General features: G+C 33.2%; 1 protein-coding gene across 3 annotated transcripts in view; it reads right to left on the reverse strand.

Moving 5' to 3' along the window:
• Positions 1–24,178, reverse strand: part of atos (atos homolog atossa) — a 101,826-nt gene that overhangs the window by 13,891 nt on the left and 63,757 nt on the right. Inside the window, exons 2-4 of one of the 3 annotated variants that reach the window (XM_075311095.1) lie at positions 21,713–22,449; positions 15,635–15,719; positions 81–1,689 (exon numbers count right to left, since the gene is read on the reverse strand). In XM_075311095.1, the coding sequence (XP_075167210.1) occupies positions 81–1,517 (1,437 nt within the window). In that variant the 5' untranslated portion in view covers positions 1,518–1,689; positions 15,635–15,719; positions 21,713–22,449. Of the gene's footprint in view, positions 1–80; positions 1,690–15,634; positions 15,720–21,712; positions 22,658–24,178 lie in introns of all 3 variants that reach the window. The other 2 variants (XM_075311094.1, XM_075311096.1) reach the window with 2 other exon arrangements.

Below are 24,178 nucleotides of genomic sequence, written 5' to 3' on the forward strand. Positions count from 1 at the left end.
GGAATAAAAAAAACACACAGTAACAGCAAAATGAAAATGGAATCTTGAAAATTTTTGGTTTATGTCCCCATGCCACTTACCGTTATATTAACGTAAGACATATCACAGTGGTGTTCCTCAGTTTCTGAGGCATCACCTTTGGCTAGTCCCATTTTTCTAAGGAACTGATCACAGTGTGGACCCTGTTGTGGGTTTGAGTTACGACTCGTCATAGGAGTCGTCGTTGTTGTTGTTGTTGCAGTTGACGCCGTCGTCGCTGTTGGCGTCATTGTTGTTCCACTCATTGAACCTTCTCTACGGCTACTAAAACCATATGAATAATAGGTGGAATTACAGGAGGTGGATGCACTATTGGTGGGTGTTGTCTGTGGCGTTGGTATGGCTATACGCTCTGTGGAAGGTTTCCTTAGCAAATATTCTTTAGTATTTGTGCTGAGTGGAGTTCCGGCCGATGTCTGATGCCAGGCCGTTGCAGTTGCCACCATAGGTGATTGTAGACTACACCCGGAACTACTACTATTCGATGATACATCTGTGTGCTGGGGTGTGGGAAATCTTGGGGTATTTTGATGCATTACTCTGTAATTGGCATATCTAGGTGTTGAAGCTGACAAGGGATTTGAGTGTATGGGGGTGCCCACACGCAAGCAAGTATTACTGGCTAGAGATTGTAAAGAGCACATAAAATTATCTATGGATCCTCCACCACTGCCACCACCACCGCCACCATTGCCTGCACCAGAACTAGAGATTGGTGAGTTATAAAGATTTATACGGTTCAGGGCAATTCTACGAATTATTTCAAAATCTCCCGTGCCTCCAGCACTTCTACGCTCATCCAAGGTTTGATCGGTATTTATGGCCAAGGCAACATATTCTGGTTCGACAGAGCGCATACATTCCACAGCGACTTTTCGCTCTCTGCCACCTGCATTGGGCGATTCTTGACGCAATTGACTTAGTTTTTGTGTCCAACGACTATGATTGCTCTCTACCGATGAACTGGCACTCTCACTGCTGCTATTGCTATTGTAATAGTCTCGAAGAAGAGAAGAGGGCGATTGCGATGATGATTCGGGAGAATTTGAAGCTTTGCGTCTAAGGTAACCAGCAATATCGGAGGAATTATTAGCACCCCCACCACCTGTGGCTCCCGCCATTTGATAATCATGAAATGTAGCAGCAGCTCTAGATGTCGATGGCTTCGGAGACTGACGGCCACATTCCACAATATTCGCTTGACCCACAGAGATTACATCTTGATGTTTTGCCACAGCATATTCATCTTCGGCCAATGCCCGACCCTCTAATATCAATGAGGCTATACCCAACAATGCTGAATTAGGTCCTTGTAGTCCGCCTGGACTATTGCTGGTGACATTATTGCTGCTGCTGCTGCTGCCGCTGTGGCTGGTACTACTGCCCGGGGTCAAGGGAGAATTGTTAAGAAGGTTTAAAAAGCTGCCACCAACAACGGCAGTGGGTGGTGAAGATCCAGAAAAAGATGTTGGTATCATATTGGCGGCAGCTTCTACTGAAAAACAACAATTGTGGGGACAATAACCTAAAGTGTCTTCCAAGCTATTCCGAAAATAGCTGTCGAAGCCGCCGTCTTCGCCTTCGTCCCCAACCACTCGTTGCTAACAATGAGGCAGCAGTATCCTTCTATTTTCTTTTTCTTCCTTCAAGCTGTAACGAGAGAAAAGTTAAGAATGTGAATACGAAAGTTATTGGCGCCAAAAGTTTTTTTTTCAGTCTAAAATTACTCTATAGTAGTACAAATATAAGAACTGGCTAAACTTAAAGAGTTGCCCAAGAAAAATATTGGAAATAATTAAACATGACCAGAATAATGGTAAATTCTGTGGTTTGCTTTAGCCTTTAATGGAGTTTAATATCTGGCGAACGCTGATATTGGCACTAAATGCAGCAGTATCGTAATTTCAACTTGCAGAAGTGACGTTGAAGTCACGAAATATAGTCATGAAATGATATTTTGATGTATGTTAATTTTACGACCCTTGAAATCTAGCCTTCTTTCGGACCCATAAACATGGCCTCGATATCGATTCAATTTGGAGCATACAGTGCACTCGCGGTAACGTGAACACCGCTTAACGTGAACACGGTTTTTCTGGCACTAACTACTCCGTAACGCTGATAAACATGAAATTTGACGTTAAAGGTTGATTCACAATGCAAAATACAATTTTAAATACACATACGGAATTTTTAGTGATCTAGTTTGGATTTTTTCGTGAATTTTAATTATTAATTTAAATTGCTTTATAATTCCATACCCACTGATATTTTTCCGATCTTTTTTTTTTAATTTTTTCATGAAGTTAAATAAAGTTTTTAATATTACTAATAATAAAAATAAAAGATTTCCACGCTAGAACGTGTAAAACTCTTGAATAAGGCAATGTTTTGTTCTGAAATTCGCTGAAGTTGGCCAACGTGAACATTTTCGCTAACGTGAACTCTCTTGGTTTTAATTCACGTTCACGTTACCGCGAGTGCACTGTATGTGCCCCACTTCTTTAAAAATTCTCTTGGCTAAATAAACCAGGACGGGTATAGGACTAGACCCTGGTGTGTATGGACCAGTTTCAGTTCTGGTCAACAGGAATGTATTTGAAAAAAGATTCCAATTTGAAATTTGTAACAAAAAACTTAGCCGAGACACAACCCCGTAGCAATAGTTTAAATGTTCAAATCCGAATTTGACTTTTCACTATTCGTCTTTCTATTCAAGAACTAAGTAGCGTGCTGTATAGAAACAAGGTTCAGGAGAGGGCTTGAACTCAGTTTTCACAATCAATAAAGTCTTCTTTCGAAAGAATCTTGTGAAAAATAAATTTTAAACATATTTTTAATGTGAGACCCACTGTGCAAAAACTAAGAGAATGAAGCCGCCGAGTCGCGCCGCCGATTTTAGCCGCCGCCGACTAGTTTTTACCAGTCGAAGCCGTCGCCGAATTTGTCGACTCATCTCGACTGAAAGTTAGCCGCCAATTAATCAAAAATATTGATTTGAATCAGAAAAAATTATTAATAATGGTTGCATTTTTTGTCAAAATGTCCAACTTTCCACCCAAAATCCGTCAGTATCAAGTTGCTATAATAATTTAAAAAAAAATTTGGCTCAGAACCAGAGAATGAAGCCGACCCATTTTTGCCGGCGGCGGCTGACACTAATTTTTTGCCTCCGGCGGCGGCGGCTTGATGGCTAAGCCGATATAAATTCGTCTATTCGGCGGCGGACAATTATCCATTATAAAATCGATTTGAGGTAATCCGAATGGTAATGAGATTAGTTGTACAACCAAACTTACAATCAAATTTTCATTTCATTTACATTTTCTGAGCTAAATGGTTGCAAAGCTATTATAGAAACATGATACTGATGGATTTTGGGTTGAAAGTTAAACATTTTAACAAAAAATACAACAATTATTAATAAATTTTTCTGATTTAAATCAATATTTTTGATTACTTGGCGGCTAATTATGAGTCGAGATGAGTCGATATATTCGGCGGCGGCTTCGGCTGGAAGAAACTGGTCGGCGGCGGCTAAACTCGGCGGCGCGACTCGGCGGCTTCATTCTCTGCTCAGAACATTTGAATTATGTGTAAATGTGATTGTAAGATAAGTTGTACAACTAATCTCATTACCATTCGGATAACATCAAATTGTTTTTATTATGGATAATCGTCCGCCGTCGATAAGACAAATTTATATCGGCTTAGCCGTCAAGCCGCCGCCGCCGGAAGCAAAAAAAATTAGTATTAGCCGCCGCCGACAAAAATGGGTCGGCTTCATTCTCTGCTAAGCCGTGTGCGGTATAGAGTCTAGGTACATTGGAAATATTTTTACTATAGGGGTCATGGATTCAACCCCAAAAAAATTTCGCAGGCAATGTGAAACGCCGCTCGGACTTTTATAAAAAGGAGTTCTCTTGCCATTGAACTAAACTTGGGTTTATGAAAAATAAATTAATTTACTTTTTACTGTGAAATCCTTAAAAATATGTATTTGTTTTCTACATTTTAAATTTACGCCGCTAACTTAATTTTGATATTTCATTTTGTTCTGTTTCGTTTTTTGCTATTGGCAATACAAGAGAAATTGCATAAAATTTTCATCGAAGCCGAGATCCCAACTTTTAATCTTATCAAAAATTCTCGATACGTTAATAAATTCGATATCGAATGCCGTGATCAGCCCTCTGGCCCACTGGGACAAGTTCTGTAATAGGTCCGTTAGTGGCAATTTGCACCAATTCCCCGGGTAACTTTAGAAAAACAAAAAATAAAATTATTTTCTGTGAATTTCGAAATAAGTAAAATGCTATACTTCATTTGTATAAACCTTTTTTCTCATCCAAATATGTTGACCTTCCCTTGAGGATTTTGGTATTGATTTCGAGCCAAAGATTCGATATTTCAGTTCATTTAAGGACAAATTCTTTATATCAAAAACGCTTTTCTTTATTTTTAAGAAAATATTTCTTAGTTCAAAGACATACGACTTTAACGGAGGGAGGCAAATTTCCAAAATTTATTGAAGCAAATACTATAAACGTTCTTTTAATTAAATTTCATTAATTTAAAGAAATTTGTCCTTAATATTGTGTACATAAAATTTAGTTTGCGTAATCTTTAATACCACGTAATTTTTTTTCAGTGTATCATTAAAATAAGCAAAACATAATAAAAAGGAGGAAAAATTCTTCACATTTAGTAAAATTTTCATAAACTAGACATTTTTATACCCTCCACCATACGATGGGGGTATATTAACTTTGTCATTCCGTTTGTAACAAATCGAAATATTGCTCTAAGACCCCATAAAGTATATATATTCTGGGTCGTGGTGAAATTCTGAGTCGATCTGAGCATGTCCGTCCGTCTGTTGAAATCACGCTAACTTCCGAACGAAACACGCTACCGACTTAAAACTTGGCACAAGTAGTTGTTATTGATGTAGGTCGGATGGTATTGCAAATGGGCTATATCGGTCCACTTTTACGTATAGGCCCCCATATAAACGGACCCCCAAATTTGGCTTGCGATTGCTCTAAGTGAAGCAAATTTCATCCGATCTGGCTGAAATTTGGTACATGGTGTTAGTATGTGGTCTCTAACAACCATGCAAAAATAGGTCCATATCGGTCCACTTTTACGTATAGCCCCCATATAAACGGACCCCCAGATTTGACCTCCGGAGCCTCTTAGAGGAGCAAAAGTCATCCGATCCGGCTGAAATTTGGTACATGGTGTTAGTATATGGTCTCTAACAACCATACAAAAATCGGTCCATATCGGTCCACTTTTACGTATAGCCCCCATATAAACGGACTCCCAGATTTGACATCCGGAGCCTTTTAGAGGAGCAAAAGTCATCCGATCCGATTGAAATTTGGAACGTGGTGTTAGAATATGGTCTCTAACAAACACGCAAGAATTGGTCCATATCGGTCCATTATTATATATAGCCCCCATATAAACCGTTCCCCAGATTTGATCTCCGGAGCCTCTTGGAGGAGCAAAATTCATCCGATCCGGTTGAAATTTGCAACGTGGTGTTAGCATAAGGCCGCTAATAACCATGCCAAAATTGGTCCATATCGGTCTATAGTTATATATAGCCAATCCCCAATCACACAAAAATTGGTCCATATCGGTTCATAATCATGGTTGCCACTCGAGCCAAAAATAATCTACCAAAATTTTATTTTTATAGAAAACATTGTCAAAATGTTATTTCTATAGAAAATTTTTGTCAAAATGTTATTTCTATAGAAAATTTTGTCAAAATTTTATTTCTATAGAAAATTTTGTCAAAATTTTATTTCTATAGAAAATGTTTTCCAAATTTTATTTCTATAGAAAATGTTTTCCAAATTTTATTTCTATAGAAATTTTTTTTCCAAATTTTACTTGTCAAAATGTTTTCTATAGAAACTTTAAACTTAATTATATACGTATTTAATCGGCCTTTTTTAGTTTAATATATACCACGTATGGACTATATGGTATATATTACGGTGTTAGGAAGTTTTAAGATACCTTACCATCGGCAAGTGTTACCGCAACCCAAGTAATTCGATTGTGGATGACAGTCTTCAGTATAAGTTTCTATGCAATCCATGGTGGAGGGTACATAAGCTTCGGTCTTTTTTAGTTTAATATATACCACGTATGGACTATATGGTATATATTACGGTGTTAGGAAGTTTTAAGATACCTTACCATCGGCAAGTGTTACCGCAACCCAAGTAATTCGATTGTGGATGACAGTCTTCAGTATAAGTTTCTATGCAATCCATGGTGGAGGGTACATAAGCTTCGGCCTGGCCGAACTTACGGTCGTATATACTTGTTGTTTATTTTTTCTGAGAGTATCCTAATTTTAATTGTATAGAACATAGATTTTAAAGGTTTGCTAGGTAGCTCTCTAAAAATGGTTTTAATTTAAAGTGGCCACATCTTTAGCTCGGAATGAATACCAAAATTCTTAAAGTTAAAAACTTTTGTTTTTGGGATTAAAATATCCTTGTGTTCATTGAACGCTCCAACAAATTACTGAATAGATTTTCTTATCCAAAAACGTGTGTTTTCTCTTCTGTCTAAAATTGTATAAAAAATATTTATATTTCCTCTAGTTTTTACTTACAATATTCTTAAAATTGTGTTAAGGTCATAAAATTAAAACATTTTCCTTGCACATACATTGCAATTGTTTTTTTTTTTTTCTTTACTATTAATGCAAATCTAAATACAATCATAAATATAGTCGCCATTATATGTAGCCAAAAAAAAAAATCATGATTGTCGAATTATTTTCATATTTACGTGAAAAAAAGAGGTCACTCAAAATGTCTATGTACACAAGATATCTGTGAGTTGTTTTGTTTTTTCTTAACTTAAATAATTGATTTTTCCTTAGTTGTTTTTGTTTTTTTTTTTTGTAATTTTAAATTAGAAACAAGTTTTACTTGGCCACAAACAAGGTAGTGACTTAAGTGGGACACTTCGTGATCTGAAAACATGAAAACTTAAACCATGTGGAAAAACTGGGTCATCATATCAAAGTAAATATATAAATTTTTTTTTAGTATAAATACATAATTTATACACATGTAACTATATATAGATATACATAGATATGCATATACAATATCCTTTCGATTTGTGCAACAATTTAAAAACATAAAATTGCACATGGAAACAGCACATGGAAAATTAAGGTCACAAATGGATGTTAGTAGGACCATTACTTTGGGAAATGGCCAATGACATAGTAGAGTGAATGGCAATAGCAACAACCAAGAAAAACACTGGAACTAGGTTACCATGTTATGAATGTAGTTCTTGGCCATTTTGGAACATGGCCAATTCAATTCAGTAAGTCGGTTATTTAGTAAATCGTCTATATATAGTATGTATGTATATATATAAAAAAATCTTACATCACATAGATACCTCTACCTCGCTCACAAAAACACACACACACACACAACTGAATTGTTCATAGATACCTATGAAAGGCAATTGCATGTGCAACAAATATCCATCTACAACACTATGAGATATGTTGTATGTACAGAAATAGGGGGGCGTGACCCATAAACCTAGATTTTGAAAATACAACCCCACTACTCCAACACGGCTGATTTGCTCTTGCTGTATACCTCCCTCTTCTTAAAAAGCATCGACCTCCTCATAGTTTCTGCAGCAGCAGCAACAGTGGCGGCGGCAGCGAATGCAACTAATCAAATTCGAATGCATGCAGTTAGTCCGTCGTAGTACACATGACGTCACTTTACAAGGTTTTCTGCTGTTGTTTTTGTTGTTTTAGTATCGTTGTACAATTTCAAATACATGCCTTAGCAACAACAAGAAGCAAAAAAAAATGGCAAAGAAAAACGTGAATTAAATCTACAAACCTCAATTTTTTGCTCGTTTAGTTTAAATTGTATAAAAATTTCGTAACATTAGAAGTAGTAGTAGAAGAAACCAGTTCAAAGAAGAAGAAAAAAAACGCACATGAATGCAAACTATACGCCAAAAAAAAGCGACAACAAAAAAATACTTAAATGAATGTACATAGAAATAGATTCAATATTATTTTTTGTATGCACCACAAACACCATGGGTTTGAATATCTGAACAAGGTTTTGAATCAAAAGGTAAATCTAATATTTACAATCAAAAAAATCCCCAGAGAGAGAAACTTCTCAGAAGTCGACATCCACGATCGGCTAAACGTTGTCCACATTTGCACGCAGAGAAGGAATATGATCACCTTCTAGAGCAAAATTTTATTTTTAGATGGTGAGAAAACAACATTTATTGTCTCAAAAATGTTGTTTTCTTTTGCCATTCTCGAAATAAGATACATATTGATCGCGAATATAACATGGTTGCGACAAACTTGTTACACGTTCACCGTCCAAAAATAACATTTTGTTCTAGGAGGTGATCATATTTCTCCTCCGGGTGTGGGAGGTGTGAATAGGGCTATTTTCTTTTAAAGGGTGATACGGTCAAAATTTGGTCAAGGGAAAACGCGTGTAAATCGGTGAAATCGTTTATTTAAAAAATCAAATTAAATTTCTTTTTCAAGTTCAATTAGTATAAAATTCAGGAAAAATATTCAGTTAGGCTTTCGCTTTTCCAAATCCGAATTGCCGGGCCTCACGCTTGACACCTGTCATCAGATTTTGTACAGCCACCTTGTCCACCTTCTTCGCCGCAGAAAGCCAGTTTGCCTTGAACTGCTGCTCGTCCTTAGCAGTTTTTTGGTCTTCTTTAGGTTCCGCTTGACAATAGCCCAGTATTTCTCAATTGGGCGGAGCTCTGGCGTGTTGGGAGGGTTCTTGTCCTTGGGAACCACCTGCACGTTGTTGGCGGCGTACCACTCTATGGCCTTTTTACCGTAATGGCAAGATGCCAAATCCGGCCAAAACAGTACGGAACAACCGTGTTTCTTCAGGAAAGGCAGCAGACGTTTATTCAAACACTCTTTCACGTAAATTTCTTGGTTGACAGTCCCGGAAGCTATGAAAATGCTGCTTTTCAAGCCACAGGTACAGATGGCTTGCCAAACCAGATATTTCTTTGCGAACTTTGTGCTTGAAAATATCTGCTACCTTTCCCCTTCCTTTTGCCGTATAAAACTCCTGTCCCGGAAGCTGCTTGTAGACGGCTTTGACGTAGGTTTCGTCGTCCATTACCACGCAGTCAAACTTCGTCAGCATCGTCGTGTACAGCCTCCGGGATCGCGCTTTGGCCGTCGTATTTTGTTTATCATCGCGATTTGGAGTCACTACCTTCTTGTAAGTCGATAGTCCGGCTCGTTTTTTGGCTCGATGCACGGTTGTAGACGATACACCCAGCTTATTTGCGGCATCTCGGAGAGAGAGGTTAGGGTTTCGCTTGAAACTACCGGCAACTCTCTTTGTCGTCTCAGCGGCTTCCGGTTTTCGATTTCCCCCCGATCCAGACTTCCTGGCTGTCGACAAACGTTCCCCAAACACTTTAATTACATTTGTAACGGTTGATTTGGCAACTTTTAGCGATTTTGCCAGCTTTGCGTGCGAGTAGCTCGGATTTTCGCGATGCGCGAGCAAAATTTTGATACGCTGCTCTTCTTGCTTGGACGGCATTTTGACAACTGAAGAGTGAATTCCAAAATCAAAATAGGAGCAACATTCTACACACACACACACCTTCAAAATGAGGGGTGTTCAGGTTTTTTAAATGCAAAATTGACAGAAATACGTCAAGTTTATATTGACCATATTTTGACCGTATCACCCTTTAGCACGGAATGCAACATTTGTATGGGCTATCCGGAACATCGTTGCACAGGTGTTCTATCCAGAACACCTCATCAGTGCAAGTCGCACCGGTGTTGCCAGATTGTATTTTGATAAAGTGACGCTTGTACGATTTACAATAGCAAATTGTTGTGACTAATTTATCGAAAAACATGAAATTCAAATTGGTACAATGTCATATATAATCGCAGCAGTAAATATTTTTTACTATATAAGCATTTCATACATTAAAAATGTAAGATTTCACTTATTTTCTGTGATTGTTTTTAAAGAGCTGATGACAGTGTTGCATATTTTTATAGATGGCCTGGATAAACGAGTACTCTGTTTTCTTAGTCCTTCGCGACTAAGGGTATCCCCAGTGCTAAAAGAAAACAGTCCTAATAGTATATCAAACGTTGTCCTCTTTTGAGATATGTCCACTTTACAGGGTGTTCACGACTGTGAAGTTTCACTGTATGTACACCAAAAAAAAATTAAACTTGTTACAAAAGAATAATGATAGTTTTTCACAGGGAACATGGAGTTTTGCCAGTCAAAATTTTTTCTAACATGTCCCATAGTGTCATGATAATAAACACAAATTTTCATTCAATATAAAAAAACATCAATGCAAAATCAACGTAACTCAAACTCATACACACAGCAATCACAGCCTGCATTCAGCATCAAATTTTAATCAACATGTTGCTGACATTTTCCTTTACTAAAATGGTTTTTCACACTATGTTGCTAAGCATTTATGTTGAAACAAGGTTTTTATCTCTGCTACTGCGATGCGTCTCTCTCTCACACATACCGAATACATTTTGTTACTTTGCTTTCCGTAAGTCTTGACCTGCATCATAATCGTTGTAAATAAAGTGGAACAAGTGTGAGTGAAAGAGTAAACCAATATTGAGAGTGGATATGTTTATGAGAGTGGATTTACAAAAGTAATATTCCAGCGGCTGATTTGGGTACTTTTCTCAAAATCATGTCTCACATTATCCCATTCAGTGCTGCCGCTAGTGAAAAATTGAGTGAAGTAGATTTTGCAAAAAAAGTGGAGTAGATTGAATAAAATTGAAGTAGCATACATTTTTGAAAACAAAACAATAGAATTCATTTTATTATACCCTCCACCATAGGATGGGGGTATATTAACTTTGTCATTATGGGGTCTTAGAGCATTCGAAATATTGCTCTAAGACCCCATAAAGTATATATATTCTGGGTCGTGGTGAAATTCTGAGTCGATCTGAGCATGTCCGTCCGTCTGTTGAAATCACGCTAACTTCCGAACGAAAGAAGCTATCGACTTGAAACTTGGCACAAGTAGTTGTTATTGATATATGTCGGATGGTATTGCAATGGACCCCCAAATTTGGCTTGCCAGCTGAAATTTGGTACATGGTTTCAGCATATGATCTCCAACAACCATGCAAAAATTGGTCCACATCGGTCCATAATTATATATAGCCCCCATATAAACTGATCCCCCGATTTGGCTTGCGGAGCCTCTAAGAGAACCAAATTTCATCCGATCCAGCTGAAATTTGGTACATGGTGTAAGTATATGGTCTCTAACAACTATGCAAAAATTGGTCCACATCGGTTAATAATTCAATGATTAAAACCGCTATGTTCATCGTAATTAAAGGAATAGGAAAAACAATTAGGTAATATGGGGAAAAATTTAAAAATTTGAAGCAGAACAAAAAGTGAAGCAGATTTTTGGAAGAAGGAGTGACGAAGTAAATTTTGTGAAAATGAAGCAAAATACTTCGATGGAAGTAGTAGCGGCAGCACTGATCCCATTTTTTCATTTATATTATCGAGTTTCGTACTACTTTTCTGAAAGAGGAATTTCTTCGTTTTAATCCTATATGAGTAAATATCCTACCTTTTATCAGATATAGTATGCGACAACAAATATGCACGAACTCATACATAATTCGATAGGTAGTTAATAACTAAGAAAACTTAAGTACAGTATTTTTTTTACTTTATTTATAAAAGTATAGTGCACTCGCGGTAACGTGAACTACACATAACAAAAATTGTTTTCTGGTTCAATCACAAAATTAATTGATCCAATTAATTTTTTAATTGAAATGTCTTCAATCACAGAAATGATAGTATCAATTAAAAAATTAATTGAAGGTCAATTAAAAAATTAATTGATCCAATTAAAAAATTTATTGATCCAATTAAAAAATTTATTGATCCAATTAAAAAATTAATTGATCCAATTAAAAAATTAAGTGATACTATTAATTTTTGTTTCAATTAAAAAATTTGTTGAATCAATTAAATTTTTATTTTAATATTTCTTAAAACTCAAATAAAATTTTAATTGGAAAAATTTTCGTGAAATTTTTTCTGTGTAATTAAAACCAAGAGAGTTCACGTTCAACTTCAGCGTATTTCAGGACAAAACATCGCCATATTCGTGAGTTTTACACGTTCTAACGTGATAGTCTTTTATTTTTGTTATTAGTAATATTAACAACTTAATTAAACTTCATGAAAAAATTAAAAAAAAGAGATTGGAAAAATATCAGTAGGTATGGAATTATAAAACGATTTAAATTAATAATTAAAATTCACGAAAAAAGCCAAATTAGATCACTAAAAAATTCCGTAGGTGTATTTGACATTTTAAATCTGCCTTTAACTTCAAATTTCATGTTTTTCAGCGTTACAGAGTAGTTAGTGTCAGAAAAAGCGTGTTCACGTTACCGCGAGTGCACTGTAATTATCTAAATTGAATTAAACAAAGCAAAATTAACCCCATTTATTTATAAAAAAAAAAATGAGCAAATTCATATATAGTCATAAGGCAGATTTTTGTATGCGACAAAACAATTGCACATAATTTATACCATGCCCCGAGAAGCGTCCAACAACAAAAAAGTTTCTTCCTCCATGTTTTACTGTACGTTTATAGTATTGCGAGGATTACGACGTCCTCCTTTAGGTTTGCGTAATAGTCTCAATACATCCGAAGAGGACCGTTCGCCATTGAGTTTTACTCCATTAATAGGCAAAGGAGAATCTTAATGGAGTACGGTCCTCTTCTCTGATGAATCAAAGTTAAATTTGAAAAGCTCGGATGATTTGAGACTAGAGGTGAGGGCGTGAGAGAAATTTCACTCACATTCACGCATGATAAGTGTCGTAGCCACTCACAGTCACGCACATTCACGAAATGAAAAGCGGTAATCACGCACGCTCACGCACGAAGTACTTTTACAGACTCACGCTCACGCACGATTCACGACAATTCACATGACTCACGACAAATTCACGAGACTCACGACATTTTCCCATCGGGAATGAGCAAGGGTAACAAAATTCATAAATAAAATATAGTTCGAAAGCTGAATCAATTTCAGTTAACATATGAGTAAGAATTAAATCTTGTTTTTTTCGGGAGCGTGATTTTGCAGAAATTTTATTCACGCACATTCACGAACCGATTTTATTACTCACGCACACTCACGCACGACATATTTGTTTTAATCCCATTCACGCACATTCACGAGAGTTGCTTCAGATTTTATTCACGACTCACATGATTCATTCGTGAATCACGCGTGTCACGATAATTTCGTGTCACGCGCACACCTCTATTTGGGACTATTACGCAGACCTAAAGACGATTCCATCCGGGCTTGTCTATTTTTAGTAGAAATTAAAGTTTTTTTTTTGCACTTCAACACCTCTTCTTTGAATTGATCTTGTAGAAAGATGGAACTGTAGTTGAATTTCTATAGACCTTGCTGATATAAAGGGATCCTTTTTTATTATTCGGATTACCACACTCAAAAAAAAGTGAACTCTCTATTTCACTAAAGCCATATTAACTTTATATTAGTTCATATAATCATTATGTTTGGAAAAAGTTTATTTTAGTCAAATAATTTTTTGCGTATGTTAGTTAAATGAACTAAAAAACGGGAAAAAGTTATACACAAATAAAGCATAAAGATTTCCTAATTTCGTATTTCTTACAAAATAGTTCATTTTTTCTTTAAATTTGTAAATTTTACCAAAAATGTGTCCATCATGAACTTCGTATATCACTAAAGACATTGTTGCAATTTTGAACTCCAAGATTTCTCTTAAAACTACAAAATTTTCTTCAACTACTGAAAAAATTTAGTTATGTCTAATAAATTTTCTTGAATTTGTCGAAAAATATTTACTTATTTTTGCCATATCGGAGTGATGCCAGCGCTTGTAATACCGTTTAGTTAAAATTTTCTAAAAAAGTTCCAAATTTTCTAAAATTAATCGAAAGTTATCTTTCCTGGTGGGTTCACTGTTTTTTCAGTGCAAGTGATCGTCCCGTTTATTGTTCTTTCTCTGTCGACCACCTTTATTTATGGGGTCTGGTGAGCCTGTAGTGGGATAATGTATTCAATTTTAACGATGTATCGCATCGTCAAGAAGGGATAACAAGATAAATAACAACCAAGCTATTCGGAAGTCGCTTTAAACTACATTTCCAATCGTTTGTGTTGTTTTCTGTGCAGATAACAATCAATACATCGTTATGTAAACAACGAATAACATATTTTTTGGTTGTTTATTTTATCGAATGCATTGACATTATGAGCAGCAAATTTAATTCATGATAAATTGTGTATTTAACGATGTACATAGGTTACTTTTCATAGGAAAATAATGTATCTTTTTTTATTTTGTTTGCAATTGTTGTGACTGATTCACCTTTATTGTAATCACTTACAATTTTTTCTTTTAAATGCTTCGTCGAGTACTTATTATTTCCCATTTATCATGAAATAATAATTAGAAATGACCGATGTGTCAAATAAGCAGATTACTATGTACTATAAATACGTCTAAAGTTTTCTACAAATATTCTTATGATGTTCCGAAAGGTGTTTTTGTTATTTAACGGTACTTATTGCTGGTGATTTTTTTAGAGACTTTAAGTACAAATTATTTCGTGATTTTGTTTTTTAGCGACCACAAAAATATATGAATTTGGAATGATACGGAGAGGCCCTTCGACGGCAAAATCAGCACATAAATCAGACCTCCATAGTAGTGTTTTTCGCTGCTGGGACACAACCAACAACTCTCTCGTGTATATACAGTTAACTTTTGTTGTTCTCATTTTCCCCAAACACACACAAACGCACACATGCACAAAACATATTGGAGGTGAATTGGCCCCCGCATAAAAAACACACCCCAAGAATAATAGAAATAGAGGATGAGAAAAGACAGAAAGGGTGAGAGTGAGAGAGAGAGAGAGAGGGAACGAGAGTGTGTGTGGAAAAGTTAATGTAATAAGAAAACAATTGAGGAAACCTATTGTTATGATAAGAGAGAATTTAACGATGAGAAAACAAGAAAAGATTTTGCAATTTAGTAGAAAGTAAAAATCCCATATGTGATAGAAATATACTTATAACCCAGTTAACAATATCGAATAGGTTCAGATTAAATTAAATTTAATAAAAATTAATGCATTGTTCCCGTAAATTCTACGAAAACATATTCGATAAACAAAAAAAAAACATTCGCTCGAATTCTAAACAATTTGGGTTTTGATTTTGGTTTTTCTATCTCGAATTTCAAGCAAGTCACTTCATATTTTGCTATCGAGTAGGAATCGAACGTATGCAATATGTGTTCAGAAAAAAGTAAAAACAAAAAGTTATAAGTAGTTGATGGTATAGCTAATTTATGGCAATATATATCAATTACTTTTCATATTTAAGTATCATATAAAAAAATGTTTTCAAATTAAAAAAAAGTCTTACCGCAATCTTTTGTTGTAAACCTGCTGCCTACAGACTTACTGCAATGGGTTAAAGAAATATCATTTTCAGTATAAATTCACACATTCTGAAAAGAAAGAGAGAAAATTTGATCAATTAATAAATTAGACTCATTTGTAATTAATATTCATAATCACTCCTATGGTAATGGAAATGGCTTGAAATAGTTTTAGCATCCATATTCTTTACGGTTCCAATGTCGCCATACTGACCGACCGACCAAGCGCAGACTATCGTCGTTCGATCTTTGTGTGGATGATGATGACGATGATGTTGTTACCCAATAACAAGAAAAACATCTGCTTTTGTGTCTTGTTGGCTAATCGGCTAGCCTTATATTTTAGGTGATTAATAGAAACCTCGAATATGTCTCCTCAACAAATGTTCTAACGTTAAAAACCAATATGATATGACGTCATTTTTCCCACTTGATTTTCGAAGTGTTTGTATCATTTGTTGTATGTGATGCCCATTTTGAATCATTGTTCGCTTCGTTTCGTATTAGAGATCATGAGAATTAGATTTTTGGAATATGTTTTTTTTTTTGTTCACACAGAGACGAATTAATAAGAAAATAGGACAAAGAAAAATGAGCGCCATGACATTTAACAAACATGTGTGAATTGCAAAACAAAACTTAAAAGGATTAAAATGTACAAGAGACTAATGTTTTAGATTGAAAGGCGCAAATATTTGCGTCTCTGATTATAGTAAGACTTATGCAATCATTGAAAATATTTCACAAAGGATCAAAAGTGTACATATTTCAAATATTTTAGTTATTAAATAAATATTTTGTTATTATCAACAATTTTTTTTATTATGAAAAAAATGAATAAAACGAAATTTCAAGTGATAATAAAATTGCTTTTTGAAACTGAATTGGCTTTAAGACGAAATATTGGAATTTGCGAATACTTCTCCAGGGAAATCAACCATCAAGGATTGCTATGTATAGATATAGTAAAATGGGGTAAGAGGTGAAATATTAAAAAAAAGACATAGCAGGCCGTTCAAAGATATCAATTGAAAGTATATAAGCAAATTTTTGACGACAATTTGAGTAAGAGAAACATAGGTACAAAGGCAATGCCACCATTTTTGACAAAAAACCGACGATGATTTGAAAAAGAGCTGTGTTTGGAGATCAGAAAGGGTAATAAACCCGAGTCTTTGAGTCTATATTCAAAGCGTTCGAAACCCAAATGTCGGCTGACAAAGTTTTTATGTCTGAATTTCAGTTGAGCATGCTTAGTTTATAAGACAGATAGTGAAACTGGGAAACAAATCTTAAATTATAAAATTTATAAAAAAAGTCCTTTATAAACTCGAGTTGGAATACAAATTATGCCATGTTTCAGTTATAAATCGTCGTGATATCCCGATATTTTAGGCTCACTTAGACAATTCAGTCTAGAGTTGGTTCAACTAGTTCAATTGAAGGGATCACTAAAGTGAATGTGCTGAACTAGTTCTCATCAGTCTTTCTTTTCCGTTCACCATGTCAGTTTATCTTACCGAGCACATTGTATCAGTTTTGAATTTTTCTCAATTATTTTCTCTTTCCTTTTTTGTACATTAGTTATTCGGGATTCTTTTCGTATGTGTTTTTATGTGATGAATAAATCAACGCTAAACTTAATACTTGTCATCCATGATGATCTGGATGAAAGCAACAAATGAACTTTAAATGAACAGGTCATTGACCGACAATGAACTAGAGTACTAACTGACCGAACTAGTTCATTTAACGGAAAATAGCTGAAGTGATCGACCGTTTCATTGAACTACAATCCCCAATACTAATTAAGTCCACCACAAGTGGTGAACTCAAAAGTGCCACCATCATTATGGAGCACGGTTGCCACGCGAGCCAAAAATAATCTACAAAAATTTGGAGATAATTTTACCAACAAACTATCAAACAGAAAATCTTATTTTGTCCAAAATTTATTTCTATAGAAAATTTTATTTCTTTTTAGTTGTCAAAATTTTACTACTATAGAAAACTTTTTTTAAATTTTATTTCTATTTTGTCAAAATTTTATTTTTGTTATTGGTATTGTTTACCTATCAAATTGGTTGGGGAAGCTCTGTTATAGAGCATAACAGAGCTTCCCAACCCAATTTGCTTCGCGCCCCCCCAAAAAATGTATCAATTTCATGGCGAAAATTTAGCCGTTGCAAATAAAGTGAACGACTAATAATGGAAAACCTACAACAAATTATAGAATTGCATGTAACTTCTATTCTTTTCTCACTGTGCTTATAAATGAACATTTCGAAATATACGAATGGTATGCTCTTTTGTAGTATATTATTGATGTTTTGTTGAACTTAAAAATAAGTGTTGTTTTAACAAATTTAATTATACAAAACCTGCTCAACAAAAAATGACGCTGCGCCCCCCCTGGAACCTCGTGGTGCCTAGGGGGGCGCGCCCCCCCCATTTGGGAAGCGCTGCTCTACAAATTAAAAGTGGAAATTTTTTCTCAACATTTTATTTCTATAGAAAATTTTGTCAAATTGTTATTGTTATTTTGTTAGTTTTATTACTATAGAAAATTTGGCAAAATAAATAAAATAGAAAATTTTGTCAATTTTATTTTCTATATAAAATTTTGTCAAAATGTTATTGCTATAGAAAATTTTGTCAACATTTTTTGATATAGAAAATTTTGTCAAAATTTTATTTCTATAAAAAAATTTTGTCAAAATTTGTTTTCTATATAAAATTTTGTAAAATTTTTATTAAAAACAAAAAAAAATTATAAAATTTTTTTCTATATAAAATTTTGTCAAAATTTTATTTCTATGTAAAATTTTGTGAAAATTTTATTTCTATATAAATTCTCAAAATTCTCAAAATTTTATTTCTATAAAATTTTTTCTCAAAATTTTATTTCTATAAAATTTTTTCTCAAAATTGTATTTCTATAGAAAAATTTTTCAAAATTTTATTTCAATATATAGAAATAAAATTTCTATATATTTATTTATGTCTACATATTTATTTCTATATGTAAAAATAAATAAATTTCTATAGAAATAAAATGTTCCCAAATTTTATATAGAAATAAAATTTTCACAAAATTTTATATAGAAATAAAATTTTCACAAAATTTTATATAGAAATAAAATTTTCACAAAATATTATATAGAAATAACATTTTCACAAAATTTTATATAGAAATAAAATTTTCACAAAATTTTATATAGAAATAAAATTTTGAGAAAAATTTTATATAGAAATAAAATTTTGAGAAAAATTTTATATAGAAATAAAATTTTGAGAAAAAAATGTTATAGAAAATTTCTATAGAAAATTTTGTCAAAAATTTAATGTTATAGAAAATTATGTCAGCATTTTATAGCAATATAAAATTTTTTCAAAATTTTTTTTGCTATAGAAAATTTTGTCAACATTTGTTCAAAATTTTATTTCTATAAACAAATTTCGTAAAATTTTATTTCTATACTATTAAAGCCAAGAATTTTGGCATTAGAATTTGCAAAAATGTCCTTAGCTTCTTAGAAAATTTACATTTAGTTTTAGGAAGCTCTAGACTTCTTGCCTGCTTCGTTTCTGTATAACATTTCTCTATTTATAAACTGAGCAAAAGATAAGAAAACTTTGTCCTATTAGGATACGGTTTTGCTAGAGTTACCCAAACATTCCTAATATTTGTAAAATTCTAATTAATTTAAGTACATACCGACTTCAAATGTTTACGAACATCAGTTATAACAATTTCAAAAAATTTACAACGGATGTTAATGTTACTTTAGTTTAAAGGGATTTGGATTATGATACTAACCAACCATACACTCTCAAAATACTCACATATCAACATATGTGTATAAACCTGGAGACAAGTTTATTCAATCATATTTTATGTATACGACGGATATAAATTTACAACAGACATGAATGCTTTGACTTCGCCTTTAATAGAATCAAATAATTTCCATTATGTGTGATTGTAATTAATTTAAATAAATTGTTATTAACACGATAATAAATAGAGAAAAATAAAGGCATAAGACCACAATAGCGAGTAATAGTAAGTAAGGCGACATTTTTTTATTGCGTGTACATGTATGTGCGTTCCATATTCATTTAATTTAAGTAGGAGGGAGTTTCATAGCATAGCATATAGCAAAGAATACGAATAACATACAAAACAACGGACGTACGTAGTACATTATCACGCAAAATGTTGGGACACAAATGTAGTATACTGCTGCATACTATATGATACAAAAAGGTAGGTATGTAGACAGAAGATATGCCAAAACCAGAACAAATGTATAAAGTATCACGCGTAAATACATACATTTCTCATCGTATGTATGATCGTTTGTATATTCTAAAATAAATTTTAAAAAAAATCTACCAATACCAGATATTTTGTTTAGACTTATTGTAGAGTGCATTTTTGCCCATATGATTTTATATTGCTAAGAATATCTTTGGCCTCTTGTGGATATATCTTTGTTTCAGGTTTCAATGTGATTTGTTTTTGTATGAGTAACTCACAAAATTAACCCATGTGGGAGAGAGCATCGTACATACCATAATATATGATATAGACAATCATGAAAAAACTTCGATGTGAACGTTTTAAAATAGGGTTGCCACAGTTTCTTCCAAAGACAGGGACCTATTACATCAAACCCAATAAACATAACCATTGGAGAAATGGTTATATTTAACAAGCTTTTAAAGGATTAGCTTAGAATTCAATATGAGTATACATGTAATTGTAATATAGGATATGATGCGTTAGCATTTTTGAAGAAAAATTACAGAAAATTATATTAACAGAGAAAAAATGCCAAAAAGGGTGGTTTCCCAAAAGTGAAACCCTATCTTTTATCTATTTCCATTTCTAAAAATTTTTTCAAAACAAATCTAGAACAATTTCGGGTTTTTTCTTAAGGTTTCTTATATTACAAATTATTCACAATTAATTACTATTGTGACCGAAGAAAAAGTCCTTTTTATAAAATATCAACCTGTAAACCAGTGCCAAATTTTTCTCGTAGTATTATAGTTGCGACAACTATTTGAGGAAGCTCGATAATTTTTTTCATGATATATCGCATCTACTTACACACTTAAAATGGGTCCCCAGAATCATTGAAATAGATTTTAATTTCTCATAACGTCACACAAAGTGTTAACGCAAGAAACAACCAGTTACTTGAACTATAAACACATAAACATACAGACATGTATACCTAAACTTAAATATGTTTTTATGTCGAAATGTGTGATAAAGAAGCAATAATACAAGTGTATAGTTGTCCAAGAAAGGCATTGACTGTCTGTTAAAAATAAAAGCAAGAGGGAGTCTCTTTTAAATCCGTAAGGGGGCAGACCCCCTCCCAAATCAACAATAGTACATAAACGAGAAATCGTGAGAGAGAGAGAGAGAGACAACAATGAAAGAGCAAGCTCCCATGTAAAAGTGTATGGGTGAGGAGAACTGTCATATGAATTTTAGATAAATGCAAAAACAACTACAATCAAAATAAATAATGGTAGTGGAAGAAAACAAACAAATATAAACAAAAAACAACTGATCGAATGAAATGAGGAAACCAGCAACAATAATAAACACGACTAAAGAAAAGAATGTCGACGTAACAATAATAAATAAAAATTAAAGAGATAGAAATTCACAAACATACATACACTTATGAGTATGTACATATGTATATTTTATTTCTTCTTGATTAAATTACAGTAACAAAAACTGCAGCAAGAAAACATACATACATCTCTCATACACCCTATATTTGGATTGATATGAATCCAAGAGATAAGAGAGATAAGTTAAATAGTATATGAATTATTGAGATAATCAAGAAAATAGGCAGTTTACTTAGTATTTAGTTGTCGTTCATTATAAGAACTATTATAAGGTGTATTAATTTACAAACAATTTTTATTAGAGGTCCATTTGCTGATTAAGATTGATTGTGGAATTTTTCATGAGAATATATACTTATAACAAATAATATTAATTAGGTCAGAATAGTCTTTTTACTTACATGCTGGTTTTCCTTGTTGTTGTTGTTGCGTTAGTTTTTGTAATTTTGATAATTCGGATGTTGGAGGTCACTCCACTCGCACCAATCCACAGTCAGCCAATCATTTATACACACAAACTCTCATCACCACTATTATTCTCTATTACACTTCGCTCATCAATTTAGCTTTTTTGTTGTTGAAAGGAAGAGAATATTTTGTTTTATCTCCGTTGCTTATATTACTGCTTCTGCTGTTGTTGTAATCAATTTTACATTTGAAAATTTTGTTTCATTTTGTTGATTCGCTTTCATATGTGTGCTCGTGTATGTGAACAACAATCAAGCCAGCACAAATTTTCCTTTATTGTGGTGGCAATGTATTGTGTTGGACTCATCAGCCATGAGTGAGATAGAGAGAGGTTGGGGAGGTGGTGGTGAATATGTTGAGTTAAATAGGCTCTCTTGTTTTTTTTTTTTTTTGACCTGTTATCTGTGTGATGATGAGATATATTTTCCACAACTTTAACTTTTTTTATTATAGAAATAAATTTGTTTAGCCCGTGCCAATATTGTAGTTGGTGGTATTGTTGCGGTTACACCAACACTGAAAAGATGCTGGGTGCTTTGATGATGATATTGTTTATGATTGGTAGTTTGTTTTTTGTTATGAAAACTGTTGAATTTTGTTGTATACACCATTGGAAATCTTCCAATTGTCTTTGTAGTTGTTTCATAACACATTTACTATTCAATTATGCCTATCAAAGATGTATATCTTGGTTAATTCAATACGATAGAGGAGATTTCCTTATATCAATTTTAACGATTTGATTTTTATATTTTTTATTACGTATTCACTTCACGAATTTTTCTTAACTGTTTTTTTTTTTTTTTTTTTTTTTTTGTTTAATTGTTTATTATTCCGATGTTATTGTCTATTACGATCAAATTAATTTGCAAATTCCGCTGTAGGCCATTATCATTGACAAAAAGGAGAAGAAAGAAATTAACATTATAAAATTATATATTTTTTTCGTTTTATAATTTGTTTTTGTGGTAAATGTCCGCCTAATGTAGCCACAGCATATACATATGTATATGCCCAGAGTGAAAGGAGGGAGGATGTGAAAGCAACGGAAGAGGCTTTCATGCATGTGTGCAATACAAGCAGCATACCTAGAAAAAGATGGAAGCTATGTCGACGTCAACAAAAACAAACAGATCACAAGTCCATTTTAATTTTTTCAGTCTATAGCAAGCAATGTCAAACAAATGTTCAATAATACAAACTAAAACAACAACAAATGTATAGGCAATGTTTAAGTATGTACATATTTAGCCACAAATTGACCTCACCTCGTGTAATCAATTGAGCAGTGTTGCCAAGTAATTTGGTCCTATATATTATACCAAAGGGGAATTTGATGAACAACGCAGATCACACTACAGAACATGCTGTCTTGTGTTTAGGTCCTACTAATGTTTGCTGATAAACACAATGGCAACACTGACGTAAGTAAGTGACATTGCTGAAAACAGCTGACTACAATTTTTCCGTAGAATTGTCCTTCAAATGCCAAATTAGTAATTTTTATATGAATTTATTGATAGGAAAATAAAAATTGTAAAAATTATCTGGCTCGTTTTTGGTTTTGAATATTTTTGACTTGGCTATTTTTACATTAAAGGTAAGTATTAAGTTCGAGTTTAGCAGCTAAAATCGTAATTTTTTCACGATTACTTTTTTCTAATAATATAAATAATAATAATATAATATAAACTTTGTGAAATGTTGCTTTGGGATATTCCCCCCATCAATTTTTAATAAAATATACTGACTTAATTTCGTTTTTATCACCTAAACTCGAACTTAATACCCACATTAAGATGGTTAGTACCGAATCCGAAAATTAGATTTTTCGTTAGGGTTACTTTTTAAAGCAATTAATTTTAAAATATGAAATTTAAGTTTTACTAAGATTTGATAAAATAATATAGTCGTTGTCATATATGTATTTTGCACATTTTATTTAGAGTTTGATTTCTGTGAAATATTTGCACATTTGATAGTAGTTCATTGTAGTTCGCTAATTCGCACTTTTGAAGGCTTTGAATTGCTTAAATAAATTAGGAAAATTTATCTATTTTTTTATATTTTTGTTTTGAATTCTGTTTTTAAAAGGTTTGGAACTTAAACCATTATTTACTTTCGCTAAATAGTTCGCTTTGGATTGGATCATCTCCTTCAATTAATAATGACATTTGTCAAGAAAAAATACATACATATTGTATTCTGCTAAATTAGAACTTAGTACCCACCTCAAAGCATTTATTTATTTAGCTTTATAAGGTTAGATTAGGTTGTTTCTTAAATACTATTGTAATAAAAATTAGTTTTTTTTACCATCACTACACATAGTTTTAAAAAAGAAAAACTTGTGGGTCAAGGGAAAATCACCCTTTTTTCTTCTCCTAAATATTAAATCA

The sequence above is a fragment of the Haematobia irritans genome, chromosome 5, assembly GCF_050003625.1.
Source record: "Haematobia irritans isolate KBUSLIRL chromosome 5, ASM5000362v1, whole genome shotgun sequence".
Taxonomy (NCBI): domain Eukaryota; kingdom Metazoa; phylum Arthropoda; class Insecta; order Diptera; family Muscidae; genus Haematobia; species Haematobia irritans.